The following is a 15,988-nucleotide window of genomic DNA, read 5'->3' as shown; positions in this document are numbered from 1 at the left end:
CGGCAAATATTTGTTTACCTTTTGAATTTGAAAAAAGAAAAGCAGTTTTACATCACAAGTGCCATGCAGGTAGCTGAGCTTGCGGATTTTGACAATGAACCGTTTATACAGGATGTGATAAAATTGCCGAAAGTTGTAAGTCTTTAATTTGTAATTGTTAATTTGATTGTATTTTTCATGATGGCTTTTCATCCATGGCTTTCATGGTTAAGGTAAGGCGCCGTTCAAGTATATTACATCAGCAAAGTTTTAGACATTTAGTTAATTAACAAAAATTAATAACAACATTTACATACCTGATTTGCTTCTTTTAAAAAAAGTGGTAACAATGTGAGCTTTCAAAAAGTGCTTCAATCCATGGAGGAATGAATAACAGGAGGTGACGCGACCAGCGCCTCCGTTGAGAAAGCATGGTGAATCTGGGTTGCCAGATGAAGCCAGTGATCGATCTATTAAAGGGACCAAGTAAGCCCAAACAAACCGTGGCTTCCCATGCTTTCCTATGAGAAACATCCCCGTTTTTAAAAATCATTTAAAAATTTACAATTCACTTTAGGAACTCGATTTTTTGCCTTCAAATTCTTTGGATATATTTATACAATTGAACGAGAGCTTTTACAATTTTAGTTATTTGTTTTCGAATATTAACTTCAACAACATGGAACCTTTTACAAAAATAACCAAAATTTACTCATATCTTGTGCCACAAAATTTCTTCTCGGCATTTTAATTTTAAAAAATTATGCCAAAGTATGCAACACCTCAGTGCTGAAAGAAATACAATGTTTTGTATTGCTGAGAGAAATACAATGTTTTGTATTGCTGAGAGAAATACAAGACACTTGAACACGCAGTGTTTGAAAAAATCTGACGTTTTTTGCGAAAAACATTATATATGCAAAACATTAGCATATATAATGCCTTTCAACTGTTTATATTAAAATATTGTAGAAATATTTCCATGCCAGGCAAAAACTCGAACACACAGACACACAATTTTAGATTTCAAATTCAATTCGAAACTGTTTTTTGTCAAATTTTCGTACACATACCACTTTAAAAGCAAAGTAATAGGTACAAAATGAAGAGAGCAAAAAAAAGGCTCAAGTGATTATTTTCCTAAATACTATAGTCCAGAGAGATGACTTATCACGGCTCGTAAAAAAGTATTTTATTTTTTTCTCAATACTACATCTACATAGCGGAAGGTTCGGATGGGTGGCATATATTTCCAGTAATACGTATTCAAGAATATGAGAGTGGAACGGAAGAAGGGTGGCGAAATTTGTACAGCCTACAGGCAGCAAAACCATAAATACACAGTGGCGGACGACGTTCGAGCACTTCCAGTACTTTGAGGCACGGGGGCGGCAAAATGCTGTTTGTCCCAGGTGGCAAAAATCCTAGCTATGGCCCTGTCAGAAGGTGCTCGAGCACCTCAGGATTGATTCAGAAATCAAAATTCCTCATGTAAAGCTTAAAACGAGCGCCCACAGGCCTGAAACACTTTCGAAATGTCCCGAATCTATCATAATGATGAACGAAACAAAAAGGCAAGATAAACAGTTAAAAGAAAAAATTATGAAATTGCATTTTATTGCAGCTTCATATTATTTTAATTAATCATATTCCTATTGACATTAATGTGATGCATCAAATTTTTAAAATAAATTGAAGCACTGAACGAAAAACTTATGACGCGTCGAGAGTGAAAAGTGATCTTCCCCTTTTTCAAAAATAAATTAAAAATATAAAAACCCCTTATACAAGGATAAACTTTTATCTTTCCCCTTTATCGGATCATGTAGATTACCTGAAGATGCATTAAACAGTCACGGTGCTTAAATTTATTTAGTTATTAATATTTTAAAAGAATTCGATCCAGCAAAACACATGTTAAGTATAGGGAAAAGAGCGGTTTGTTTGGGCTTACTCCTCAGCCCATAGGGTTGCCACAACGGCTTCAATTTTCGTTCCTGATGTCACCTCCTGTTATTCTTTCCTCCATGGCTTCAATCACTAATAGGGAGTGATGCTGAAAGGGTTGCCAAAAACAGAAACAAAACTTTTACAAAAAGCATTTTAATTGATTTACTCTGAAAGTATATGTTTCACATTTGCTATAAATATAAAAATATTGAAATAAAGAAGAATTTTTTTTTTCACACATGATGTCCAGTTTCACATGGAATTGCCACCCCCTGTATAATAAGTTACAATTAACTAACGACTTGTTGAACAATTAATCTGGTTAGTGATATGAATAGCTACATAATTTTTAAACACACCATCTCTAAATTTCTCAATGCATAACACATCGTTTGCCTTAAAAACAAATAGTGATAATTTATTTATTTATTCTGTTATGTAGGAGCTTCATGCACATTTGAATGGTTCTTTAAGCAAAGCTACGTTGAACAAGCTTCACAAACTAAAATATGGAAAACCTGTATCAGAAGATTTCTTGAATTCAGTTGTCAGTGATTCGTTGTCCAAGTATGATTTGTTACTTTTTTTCATGTCATTAAAAAGATACAGTCTAAAATGTTTGTAGTGATCACCCGAAATACCTTATAATGAAGTCAGAAAAAGCAGCGAAAATATTTGTTGTATGCAAATTTTGTTCTATTCATACTGATGTAGATAAGCAATATGAAATTCACGAGAAATAGAAAAATTTCATCATACAGTAAAATCTCTCAACAACGGCCACTAACAGGATCATGAAAATGTGGCCTGTACTGGGAAGTGGCCGTTATTGAGAATAGCTGTTTTTATTCTAAAAAAAAACTGAAATTTTTGATCTGTATAACATTTGAAATGATAATTCGTTCTGTAATTGATTATGATAACTATACAATTGATTATATTAGAATAATGATTGCATTGATAAATTTATATTAACTCATTAATTCATCTATACAGCACTATTTTGTCATCCTAAAATTTAGGCATGCAGTGCTGAGATAGAAATTCCGTAGGGGAATGTGTACAAGGTGCATGTATGGTTAAGTAGTGGTAATAGTGCTGAGATAGAACACAACAGAAACAACTTGGCAAAAAAAAACAAAAAAAAAAAACTGATATAGACCAAGATGGTGTACCATCAAACCCCAAAATAGTTCTTTGTTCCCACCCACAATCATAGACCATACATGCTCAACCCAAAATGCATGAGCCAAACGTGACCCTCTGAGTTATCTGATGTGGCCTGTGATCTCAAACCTAATTTTGTTAGAATAAACTAAGCGGCACATTCTAAGATCATTTCAGTGACATTTACAGATCACTCTTGAGTGGCCCCCCACACCTTTACAGATCACTGGAGTGACCTGCAGTGTATTTGGAGATCATTTGAGTGGCCTGCAGCACAACTATAGATCACTTAAGTGGCCCTTTTTCTCTCTTCACTGCCTTTAATAAACCCATCTGACATTTGTACCCAGCAAAAGAAAGCAAACATAATATTTTCCCCCCCACAGAGTTTTGAAGGGGGAAAACTCGCTTGAAACTTATTTTTGTTACAGTGACATGCATATTTTTTTCTGACTCTATGTCGAAAGTGGACATTGTTAAGTTAAGTCTATTTGTTTAATTATTTAAGTCTAATTGTAATGTTAAGTCTACGGGGCGCATTTGGTTCCAATAAGATGTGGTACAGTTGTTCAGAGGTGGTCATTAGAGAAGTTTATTGCATATGAACATTCTCCTAATATGTGTGTTAATTATAAGTGAGTCCATCTGTATATGGGAAAATATTGTTCTCAAATATATATATTTATTTAATATAATATATAATCCAATATAGCAATATATATAATCCAAATAAATAAATAAATAAATAAATATATATATATATTTAATTAAATATATATATTTAACACTAGTTTGACAATGCATCAGTGTCGAATTACAAAGCGCCACTGTATTGTGAAGACTGTGATTAAATTATACATTGTGATGTTAATCAATCCTGTTCTCGTCTTTCTTGTGTAGATGTTTTGCCACTTTCAAACTGATTCACGACATCTCTCAAACCCCATCTGCCATTCGAACAGTGAGTTTTTCATTTATTTCTTCATGATGTTTTATAAATAGTTCATTACTGTAGCGAGAGGGAGGAAATACAAAGCAGTGTGTTTTTATGGAGGATGAATTATAGAGGTTAACCATAGGTTAATGTTATCGTCCAAGTACTGAAATTTTCCACTTCTCAGAGCTTGTTGCCCTGGGCTATAACCTATAAATAAAATTATTTCACAATTATAAAAAAAATAACTCCAGAATTATTGAAAGGAATAATTTAAAATAATAATTACAATGAATAATTGAATTAATTAATTAATTGAAGTAATTTCAAAATGATTAAAAGAAGTAATAAATCAGAAATTTTTCCAGTAGACCAGTAGAAAGAAATAATTTCAGAATTACTAAAAAGTATAATTTCAAAATAAATGGCACCTGTTGGTCCTTCTGTTGAGACAAAACATTGTATATATGGATTCCATCTTACATAATTCTAAATACCTCGGGTTGGTGTCCTGTAGGCTTCTCTCATGGGAAGTTTTAATTTGGCCCGCTATGTCTAGAGGGTTGAAGCCTAGACTTGCATTAAGTATTCAATTACATTGAACTCTGACCTAATCTTTAGGGATCACACTTTTTCTTGGCATGTTAATATCAAATCAACTTGGCAAATAATGAAGTTATTATAATTTATTATTAAAACAGTACATTGGATGAGTGCAGCCAAGATTTTAGCAATTTTTCCTACCCTTAATATCATAGCTTTTAGTTACTTTTCTTTTTTCCCCATTGATTATAAATGGTTTTTTAGTGCCCATTTTCCGCATTTTTAGTGCCCTTTTGCCTGCCTATTTTGACCATTTTTAGTGCCTAAATGTCCAAGCTCTAGTTATTAAACATCATTGATTTCTCAATATTTTTGTGCGACTGATTCAATGTCAGTATAGTCACCATTATTTTCAACAGGTATTATGCACCTTTTTTTAAATTTTTTTCCCTTTGAATTTCTTTAGGCCACTGAAGATGTAATAGCCGATTTCTGTAATGATGGTGTGCGTTACTTAGAGCTAAGAAGTACGCCCAAAGAGATTCCTGGTTCAATGACCCAATCATCATATATAGAAGCCATGTTGTCAGCTATCGAACACATGAAAGAGTCTCTCCCAGGCATCATGGTCAAACTTTTATTGTCCATCAACAGAGAGAGTTCTATCCAGTCGGCTCAAGAGACATTGAAAATGGCAGAATCATACTTTCATTCAAGTTCATCCACTATAATTGGCATTGACCTTAGCGGGAATCCAAAGGTAGTGTTCGGTTACGTGTTTGTTTCCAATTAACAGTTCTACATAAAAGATCTGAATATTGATACTAGTCACACACGCAAAAAAAAAAATCATTGGTTAAAAACTATTTTACTGCATATAGACCTTTTCAGCATTGTCTGAGGCACTTTAAACTAATGTTTATTTGTCTGAGTTGTTGTGCCTTAGGGCAAATAGTATGATAGGGTAGGGGCCCGATCAGACAAGCTTATATGGACTGTGTACCTACCTTGGATAGTGCAAACCTTAATAGATTTTAAAGTTAAGTATATAAATTAAGATGCCACCTTTCCCCTGTACATTTAATACTATTTTTTTTACCCGTCAAATCATAGCAAGAGAGAAAAGAAATAGAGTAGACTCTCACACAATAATCTGGCTATGCGCTATCCGTCCCAACCAGTAAGAGGTTTAATTCCTGCTATGAGCTCCTCATTTAAATAAAACAAACATGTTTCATAATACCATCTCATTCCAGCTGTAATGAATATTCATCTCCTCCACGTTACACACGTGAATTAGGCATCTGCTTGATGGATGTTGTACAGTGAAATTCCTATATAATGACACTCGAGTAACCAGTAAAACATATCATTATAAAGAATTTATTGTTATAGATAGAATATATTAACTCTATGAGAAGTGCATTGGGACCAGAAATTAATACAGTGATACCTTGGCTTACAAATTTTTTGGGCTAATGAGAACTTTTTTAATATGATTTTTCTGCCTCGACTAACGAATGGAGATTTGACTAACAAACATTTCAATTGATATGGATGCACATGCTAATATAAAACAGCCGCTTCATGAGCTGAACTTTATCACTAACCATCACACATCAGAATTACTGTCACACTTGAGTGATCACACTTTTAATTCTTATTTTCAACTTGAAATCTTTTTCCAGATGTACCTCTAATTCTCTTTCCAAAAGTTTTTAAACCATTTCATTAAAAATTCAAGATTTGGCTAATAAAAAAATGCAGTTAAAAACAAAAAGCCAATGTTTACAGAGCACACTTTCTTTCAGTGCAAGACTTTCAGCATCAAGCTGAACAGTCTTGACTTTCTAGGAGCGTATCTTTTCCATCTGCATGCATGAGACACAGGAATGAGCTGACACAACTACAAATGGGTGGCAACATCTACGAACTCAATTGGGTTGTGTCGACATGAGCTTCAATAGACTAAAGCTGGTGTAAGTTGTGCGTGTACATTAGCATAAAATAAAAAGATCTTCAATATCTCTCATCTTGTAGATTCTGATTTATCCAATTTTGAAGCTGCTCATTTCAGCAGTTTCTACAAAAATCAGTTTTTGCCTCTTTTTTTAAAACATTCTTTGTCATTTTAAAAACATATCTTCAAATTTAGAGCAGAACCTAACACAAATCAATTTTTCATTGAAGCCTATGGGAAATCACGTTTTGGCTAATAAACACGATTCTAGAACAAATCTGCTTTGTTAGTCGAGATATCACTGTATTATTATTTAGGCAATTACTCTGCTATAAAAGTATCATTTTGTAAGAGTTTCATTGTATATGCTCTTCACACTTGAGCCTTGACTATTAAAAAAAAATTTTTGATCGATTTGTGTTTATTGTATGTCAAAGTGCCCTTTAGAAAGAAAAAAAAATTAATTTGGGTCAATATCTTTACTAGGAACATTTGAGTAGGGTGCATGTATCTGTACCTCAGGTCTTGACCCTTACATGCATATTTTTGCATACATGCGAAAGGTCCTTTAAATATTCATTATTGTAGCGAGTTTTAAAATAAAAATTCAGAATCAACTTTGCACATAAACTGAGGTCATTTTATTTCTGTTTCATATTTTGAATTGGCTGGTAGATGTTCCAATTAATGTCAACAACTCTTCATTTGTTGCTGACCATGTGTGGCTGTGAGTTTACTGATTTGTTGAAGTGTTTCGTTCACATTTTTTTTACCTTGATGTTTGCAACCGAATTTTTTTTCTTACTATAGTGTGAACAGAGTAAAAAAAAAAAAAAAAATTGAGCATTCAAAGGTTAACTTGAAAAGAATCATTAAAAACTTAAAATTGAGGTTCACAAATATGTGTACCTGCGGAGCAAAGAGGATAAATAATACCGAAAGTCATTTCCGACTATCAGACATACAAATTTAACTAATGTACTGTAGTATAAAAAAATTTGTTATAATTTTAGGAGTTTGGTATCACATTAACTTCATATTTTAGTTTTCAGTGAATGAAATAATAATTTTTTTAAATGCAATAAACAACAAAAAAGGAAAATATAGGGTTTTTTAATCCTTATATATTTTAACACACAATGAATGCAGTCTTCAGTGGAAAAAGGAAAAGTTTTTCCTTAAGACCTTAGGGTCTGATTTGGTTGGATGTGCTATCAATCTATCTGCTGAGCAACCTGGAGAAATACCAGGCTAGTCTTAACAAAGGACCCCATATCAGTGAGATTTTATGGTCATTTTTTTTTTTACCTCCAAAGACAGCACTTGATTCTGTGTCAGAATGAAATTCAGGATTTAATTTTTTGTTTAAATTTATATTTGATATTTTTGATGTTTATTGTGTTTTGAATGTTAGTCAAGGTAAAGGTTGGCATTAATCTGAGTAACTCAATTGTACAGGCAGGAAATCTGGACGATTTCATCCCGATTCTACAGCGAGCTAAACAAATGGGACTAAAATTGGCTCTACATATGGCAGAAGTGAGCATGCCTTATAATTCAATGCACTATAATTCTCAGTTAAATTACGAATTTTTTACATATATTTTTTTAATTTTCAGCTTTGATCTGATTTATCAATTATCACTATCTATTGATTGCAGTTGGCAGCAAACTGTCAAACCAATTGAGTAGAAGTTTAATTTCTGTATCACATTCCTTTTTAACTCGGTGATGGTCAGACTCCATTAGTGTTTGCAGTTTGTTGTTTACTACGGCTGGTGCTACTGGAATTTCTAGACCGCACATGCACCTTGTAAATATTCTTTCTCTGAGGAACTTCTTATGAATTGGGGTATGTCAGAATGTGTCAGAGATGTGTTCTGTACATAACGTGAACTTTGTTTCTGAGGAATGACTGAGAAGTGTTTAAAAAAAGCTCTCATCTGTCTTCTGAGTTCAAAAGCAAGTAACTTGTGCTGGTTATTTTACCTGTTGTAGTATGAATTTTAAATGTTCTAGGAGCCTGATTACTCTCTGTGGAGAAACTTATTTAAATGGGGAATCAGCCTGAATTCGTGCTTTAAAGTTATGTCTGATGCTGAGTCTTCACACAATTCATTTTCAAGAGTAATATAACTAAATCAGAGTTTTTTACCCATCCCTGGTTCCTTCATTTATTGCAGCGTTCTTCAACTGCTGTTCAGTGAAACATTTCTCCAAATTCATGAAGCTGATTCATAATTTTAGGTTTAAAAAATAAAATAGCATCTCTATATTGGTTTTTAATTACCTTAAATAACAAGTCTGTGAATCATTTATCCTATTTCTGTCAATCCGTGAAATCGTTAAACTATTTTTGCTGGTGCGCAGGTGTAAAAAGTTGAACACTGATTTACTGTGCCTTTTTTTGATACCTTTGATGTTCCTAGCTTTCTTTGTTACATTCTGGTCCAGAGTTTGAACTAATCAAAGAAAAAGTATCTGTGTTTGACTTACTTTCTTGTTTTAACTACACTGCTGGCCACCGTAAATGCAACACCCTGAAGGAAGCATGCAAATAATATGAAATTTACAACATGCATTAGCGGAGGTGAGATATGCAAATGATTAGAATTTCAGCGCAGACGCACATCACGCGCGCCTGTGGCGCCACTCCAAAGCGCTATTTAAGGCTTGGAGATTTCGACGATTTGAAGTACGGCAATTGTGTTTTTCTTGTGGTTTTTTCAAAAAAAACGATCAATTATGCCTCGTAGAAAACAGCGATCATCTTTTGATCAAGTATCCGAGTTCGACAGAGGAAGGATAGTGGCCTACCGAGATTGTGGATTATCTTTCAGGGAAATCGGTAGTCGTGTTGGACAAAAGCAAACAACTGTAATGCGGATATGTGATCGTTGGATGCAGGAGGGTACGACGGACCGACGTGTTCGATCGCATCCACCTCAGTGCACCACTTCACGTGATGACAGGCGTATTGTGCGTATGGCAGTGACGGATTGCTCAGCCACATCACGAACCATAGCACAGCACATTCAGTATGTACCGCATCATCCACTGTCTGCGCGTACCATTCGACGCCGTTTACAGCAGAGTGGCCTGTCCGCAAGACGTCCATTGCTTCGTCTACCCTTGACGCAGAACCACAGACGTCTCCGCCGCCAATGGTGCGATGAAAGAAGGATGTGGACGGCACAATGGAATGAAATTGTCTTTACTGACGAATCACGCTTCTGTCTGCAACACCACGATGGTCGGATTCGAGTCTGGAGACACCGTGGAGAGAGGATGCTGAACAGCTGCGTTATGCACCGCCACACTGGTCCTGCACCGGGTATTATGATATGGGGTGGTATTGGATATCACTCTCGCACTCCTCTAGTACGCATTGCCGGTACTTTAAAAAGACAGCGCTACATCTCCGAGGTGTTGGAGCCAGTTGTCCTTCCTTACCTTCAGGGCTTGCCCACAGCCATATTTCAACAGGATAATGCGCGACCACACGTGGCACGCATTGTCCAAAGGTTCTTTGTCAATCGCCAGATTGAATTGCTTTCCTGGCCAGCTCGCTCTCCGGATCTTTCGCCGATAGAAAACATGTGGTCCATGGTTGCTCAACGATTGACCCAGATTACATCCCCAGCTGCCACACCAGATCAACTTTGGCAACGCGTTGAAGCTGCTTGGTCTGCTGTACCCCAAGAACACATCCAAAGTCTCTTTGAATCAATGCCGAGGCGTGTGGCAGCGGTGATCTCCAACAATGGTGGCTACTCAGGCTACTGATTTTGGCAGGAACCACACTTCACAGAAGTCTATAAATTTAATCATTTGATGCTTGGTTAACATGTTATCTACAAAATAAATATTGTTGCGATATCTCTTGTCTTTCTTGGTGTTGCAATTTGGGTGGCCAGCAGTGTATATGATTGTGTTCAAGATAGTATTGAAATACCACTATATTAAAAAAAAACCTGGAACTTCCCCCTTTTACTACACAAGAATGAGTACAGATTGAACCTGTTTATTTGGTGTTTCCTTCGAAGTAACTACCCTTTGCAATTGTGAATTTTTGCCATCAGTCATACCCATGGCCCCCACAAGGATGGGACTGCCAGGGCTTCAGCCCTGGGATCCTAAATGGTTCTTATAATTTTTTGTTTTTTCATGCAATTAATTCATCATAGGGGACCATCAAAGTATGGTCTGGGAGACTCGCAAAAGAACCCAGCCTAGGGGCTTTGCTCCAGGATGGGGGCATGTTCATACCCAGAAGTAAATGCAGATTGCAAGCCTCCTTTTGCCATATTCTCCACTGCATTCATTGCACTTATTCAGAACCTGAGAATTGTTGCCCCCTAAGCGAATTGTATATCCAAGGAGAAAGCAAAAACTCACATGGGACAACATGAGGGGATAAGCTAGTTGTGGACGTATCGGAATGTGATGTTATGACAGGATAATCTGAGGAGGGACCTGTGAAACATTAAGGTCTGCATGATTCGGTGGCCTGCAAGCAACCAGATCTTTGGAAAGCCAGGTTGTGGGTGCTCCATCACAATAATGTGCTAGCTCATAGGTCCCTCCTGGTGTCAGATTATCTGTGAAAATCTGATACATCCACAACCAGCTTATTCACTGCACCTTGCCCAATGTGACATTTTTATTTTTTCCTCGGGTAAAGAATTTGCTTAAGGGGCAACGATCCTCATGTTCCAAAGCAGTACAGCAAGAAGTGACAAAGGCATTGGAGAATGTAGAAAAAGGAGGCTTGCAATCCGCATTTACATCTTTGTATGAACAATAGCAAAAATGCATTGTTCATAAATGCATAAGTGCAAAGTATGGGAGTGTGTGAGACAGTTGAATGAATTAAATTCAAGGCAGACATGCCTTTTATCTTACATGAAAGGACAGACTTTATTTACACGACATATTATGTATAAGATGAGAAACGAATTGACAATGAGTGATAACTCGAATCATCGTACGATGGTGCTTCGAGCATGTAATCAATCATCGCGCTCTGGAGAAGTGGCTTTCTCTTTCCACTCATATTGGCGGCGATGCCACAGTAGTACAGTGAAACCTTTCTAAGATGGATACTGTATGAGACGGAAACCTGTTTTAAACGAAATCAAAGCATAGTCTGTTCAATGATTAGTGCTTTTATTTGCACCTTTATAAAACAGAAATCTATCTAAAACGGATTATTATTTCAGTCTGTTGATGCTCCGTTTCATACAGGTTTCACTATTAACAGATATACAAATTACACTTTATCCCAAAATCTGGTATTTCTTTCTGTAATAAAAGTTTTGGATGTTTTAATTCCTTTGCAGGTAATGAACACGGATGACGAAGTAACAAAGCTACTTCATTTATTACCAGACAGGATAGGTCATGGGACATACATACATCCTTTGAAAGGAGGTTGCATAGCTAATTATAATGAAGTTGTAAGACAAAAAATTCCATTAGGTATGCATACACATAAATTGGTTCATATATTTTATTTGCTGTATTTTTGGACCCTGAGCAATCTTTGAAGCAGGTTCCGAAGCCAGAAGTACCTTCAAACCAAAAACAAATCTTAAAAAGATAACGAATGCATAAATTTGAACCAAGTTATGAATCCTGATCCCTGGAGAGACATTCATTGCTTGCTACAGATACTAAAAAGAAGAAATAAAATATAATAGGGGATACAAAATCTCTTGCCAGTTTTCTCGTGTTCAATAAATGAAAACCGGACAATCACGCAAGATATTCTGTTTTTATCATCAAGCTTAAATTACTGGAGGGAGCATCCAGCTGCCATGATGGCAGCGACATCAAATGCAAGGAAATCATGTGATGTGACTCGGTGAAAACAAAGTTTGTGCCTGGCAATTTGCCCATAGAAATGTACAGCTCAGTCTCTAAATATTGGGTTTTATGGATTGAAAAAAAGGATAGAGAGCTCATCTATAGAGATGAAAAAATATTAAATTATTTCTTTCATTAATGCTGGAGTAATTTATTTTGTTAATGCTCAGAAATTTCTTTCTTCAATTTTCGAATTTTCCTTCATTAATTCTGGAATTATTTCCTTTATTATTTCTTTCATTACTTCTTGAATAATTTCTTTCATCAATGCTGGATTTGTTTCTTTCATTAATGCTGAAATTATTTCTTTCATTAATGCTGAAATTATTTCTTTCATTAATGCTGAAATTATTTCTTTCATTAATGCTGAAATTATTTATTTTATTAATGCTGGAATTAGTTCTTTCATTGATTCTGAAATTATCTCATTAATTCTGGAATTACCTCTTTAATTAATTTTGGAATTATCTCTTTCCTTAATTCTGGAATTCTCACTTTCATTAATTTTGGAATTATCACTTTCATCATTCTGGAATCATCTTTCATTAATTTTGGAATCATCTTTCATTAATTTTGGAATTATCACTTTCATCATTCTGGAATCATCTTTCATTAATGCTGAAATTATTGTTTTCATTAATTTTGGAATTATCTCTTTCATTTATTCTAGACTGTTTTATTTCATCAATGCTGAAATTATCTTTCTTTAATTCTGGAATTATCTTTCTTTAATTCTGGAATTATCTTTCATTAATTTTATTATTATCTCTTTCATTAATGCTGAAATTCTCTTTTATTAATTTTGCAATTATCAGTTTTATCAATGCTGAAAGTATCTCTTACATTAATTCTAGAATATTTTCATTCATTAAATCTGGAATTACCTCTTTCATTAAATCTGGAATTACCTCTTTCATTAATTCTGGAATTATCTTTCATCAATTTTGGAATTATCTCATCGATGCTGAAATTATTTCTTTCATATATTGTTTTAAATTCCTGTGAATGCCATAAGAAAATAATGAGGGATTGTGTGTGTTTTCACTGTCACATGATCTTCCAATGAATGATGTTAGGGACACCATTCTAAGCACTGCAAAGGTGGAGACCGTTGACATCATACTCTCTCCAGTAATATAAGCTCGATGGTTTTTACTGCCACAGTTCTCATAAAGAAAGCAGAAAAATATTTCATCAATGTGTTGAGCTCAAATTAAAAAAAAAAATTGCTGCAAATGTGCTACAAAATTGTGATGGCAATGACCTGAAATCTGTGATTAATATCATCAAAATTTTTAATTTTGGTATTAAAAGTAGGATTCATTAACATTTTTCCCTATTTGGGAGATCAGTCGAGATTACTATTTGTTATGTTATAGCCGAGCTATCATTATGGCTATGTTCATATTTTAAATGTTAATATTTTACTCATAAACTAGAATGAAGTTAACTATATGGTCATGCTATACTGATTAATAATTTCCTATTTTTATGTTGCAAGAGATTTGCCTCTCATCAAACGTCATCAGCAAAACAGTTCTATCTTATGATGATCATCATTACCCTCTATGGAAAGATGCTGGTCACCCGTGCATACTATGCGTAAGTGTGTATACATTTTGACCCTGATTGAAATACTTGTTTTATCTTTATAAACACGAACTTTTAGCCCATTTGCATCTGGGTGCAGAATATTCCCCTTGTACAGCATCAAGCATGTCTTTTTCTATTGATGCAATGCAATGAGACACAGAGCAAATTTGAAGAGAGGATGTAAATGGGTTGAGAATTAACTAAAATCAAATGTTTATCTGATAATGCATTTTTGGGTATTTTATATCTTATGTTATACAATATGTATAACTTTACTTCTTGTATTAATATAAATATGGTAAGTCTAATACCTAGAAGCTGGACATTTGGCATGTTGTCCCTAACACAGATATTTCTTATAAGTGTCTCTTTGATTCTAGACGGACGACAAAGGGGTTTTCAACACATGTTTGACAATGGAATATTGTCTTGCAAAGAAGCATTACTCGCTGACTATGGATGAACTGTGCAAGATGTCATATGACAGCATTGAGTATAGTTTTGCAAGTCTCAGTGAAAAGCGCCATTTAAGAGATCTGTGGACTATGGTAGGACAAGGAGATGGATGTTGAAAGAATAAAAATTTTATATTACGTTATTTGTGTCTTTTGCCTGCCTGAAGTTCCTTGATTGATAATGTATTTAGAAGTTAGTTGAGAAATTTTTCGGTGAGAATTGGATAAGCTGCTTCAACTGAGTGAAGCTACTATGATTTGATAATATTCATGGGCCGCATCAGCAGCTGAAATATTTTAGATCTAAATAATATCCAATGCTGCAATTCAATATTTTGGAATTTCGGTTGAAAAAGACTGAGTTCTTTAATCCCTATTAAATGTTTCTTTTCATGTTCCTTCTTTCAATTAAGTGCATTTTATCTTTTTCTGCGCAGAGATCTACCAAAAGTGTAAACTGCGTACAATTATATCAGGAACAAAAGAAATTGGCTTAGTAATTAGTCAATCCTTAGTTTACGAATGAATTGAGATTTGTAAGAGATCCAGGTCGTCATGTTACAAGTCTACTGTACAAATTTTAAACACTAGCCTACTATAAAAAATTTCTGCGTCTAATATCACTTACGAGTTTTTTTTCTACCTGCACTAAAAGTATTTTTTAAATATTTTAATATAAAATGCTGGCAAGCATTGTAAATGCTAATGCTTTCCCTTGAAATGCTTTTTTTCTCGAAAATGTTTTTTGTCGGGTAAGGGATATTTTCAAACACCACTGGTTCAAATGTCTTGAAACTCCGTACGTCTCTCAGCATTGAGGTGTTACATGCTTTAACAAGAGGGTTTCTTTTATGAAAATGATTCAAAAAAGTTTTTTGGTACAAAATGTGGCTAAATTTTTGGTGATTTTTTTGATAACTTTGCATTCGGAAAAAAAAAAAAAAATAACCAGGAGCTAAAACTCTAAAAGCTCTCTCTAAATTGGATAAAATATTCAGACAATTTGAGAAAAGAAATTGAAGTCCTACAGGGGAATATAAAAATTTTTTTAATGTTCCTTAACCCTCTTTCTTACAAGGTTTCGGCGAGAAATTCGGACGATCTCTATTCGGCGAATGGGCGAAAAATATGATAACTTCGTCCTGACCTAACCACACGTTAGAGAAAGTAAAAAGTTGAAGGAAAAAAAACACAAATGAAGGAAAACAGTATAATACTATACAGTACAATAATTTGCAGATAAGAGAGTGTAGTTATACGAAGTAGATTTCTCTGTTAATCTCACCCAAACAGTTCTTTTTTCTGTGTATAGTAGAAGAGTACATCATATGTGGGGAAAAAGTCACTAATAATTGTATAGAAATAAAATGAAGGTGAAAAGAACAACTTCGTAGGGTTACAACAAAGTTTGACGGTGATAAGAGAGGAAAGAAAACACACTCCGACTACGTCTTCAAACCGAGATCCCTTGATCACGATCCAATCAGCAGCACGACACTTTTCTGCGGCCTTCCGTCTTGAGTCGAACGTCTTCCTGTT

General features: G+C 34.7%; 1 protein-coding gene across 2 annotated transcripts; it reads left to right on the top strand.

The window, feature by feature from the left end:
• Positions 1–18: 18 nt before the first annotated feature.
• LOC149088797 (N6-Methyl-AMP deaminase-like) lies at positions 19–14,592 on the top strand. Of its 2 annotated transcripts, none has more exons than XM_089250261.1 (8): positions 19–135; positions 2,372–2,496; positions 3,997–4,057; positions 5,040–5,333; positions 7,992–8,072; positions 11,876–12,014; positions 13,903–14,003; positions 14,375–14,592. In XM_089250261.1, exons 1-8 carry the CDS (start codon positions 64–66, stop codon positions 14,564–14,566), a joined length of 1,065 nt encoding a protein of 354 aa, XP_089106387.1. In that variant the 5' UTR covers positions 19–63; the 3' UTR covers positions 14,567–14,592. The 2 variants fall into 2 exon arrangements, with proteins under 2 accessions (XP_089106387.1, XP_089106389.1); XM_089250263.1 differs by having other exon boundaries at positions 90–212.
• Positions 14,593–15,988: the final 1,396 nt, after the last annotated feature.

The sequence above is a fragment of the Pholcus phalangioides genome, unplaced genomic scaffold (genome assembly GCF_987345545.1).
Source record: "Pholcus phalangioides strain wild (caught in Gottingen) unplaced genomic scaffold, Ppha-v1.0 ptg000003l_1, whole genome shotgun sequence".
In the NCBI taxonomy this organism is placed as follows: domain Eukaryota; kingdom Metazoa; phylum Arthropoda; class Arachnida; order Araneae; family Pholcidae; genus Pholcus; species Pholcus phalangioides.
The sequence above is the reverse complement of the archived record's forward strand: the minus strand, read 5'-3'. Positions and strand labels throughout refer to the sequence as shown.

What these genes read in the sequence shown, in the direction of transcription:
- LOC149088797 (XM_089250261.1), top strand. Translation starts at nt 64, where the DNA reads ATGCAGGTAGCTGAGCTTGCGGATTTTGACAATGAACCGTTTATACAG. An exon ending in CCCCATCTGCCATTCGAACA is followed by an intron (nt 4,058 to 5,039) that starts GTGAGTTTTTCA and finishes GAATTTCTTTAG; the next exon opens with GCCACTGAAGATGTAATAGC. An exon ending in TGGCTCTACATATGGCAGAA is followed by an intron (nt 8,073 to 11,875) that starts GTGAGCATGCCT and finishes ATTCCTTTGCAG; the next exon opens with GTAATGAACACGGATGACGA.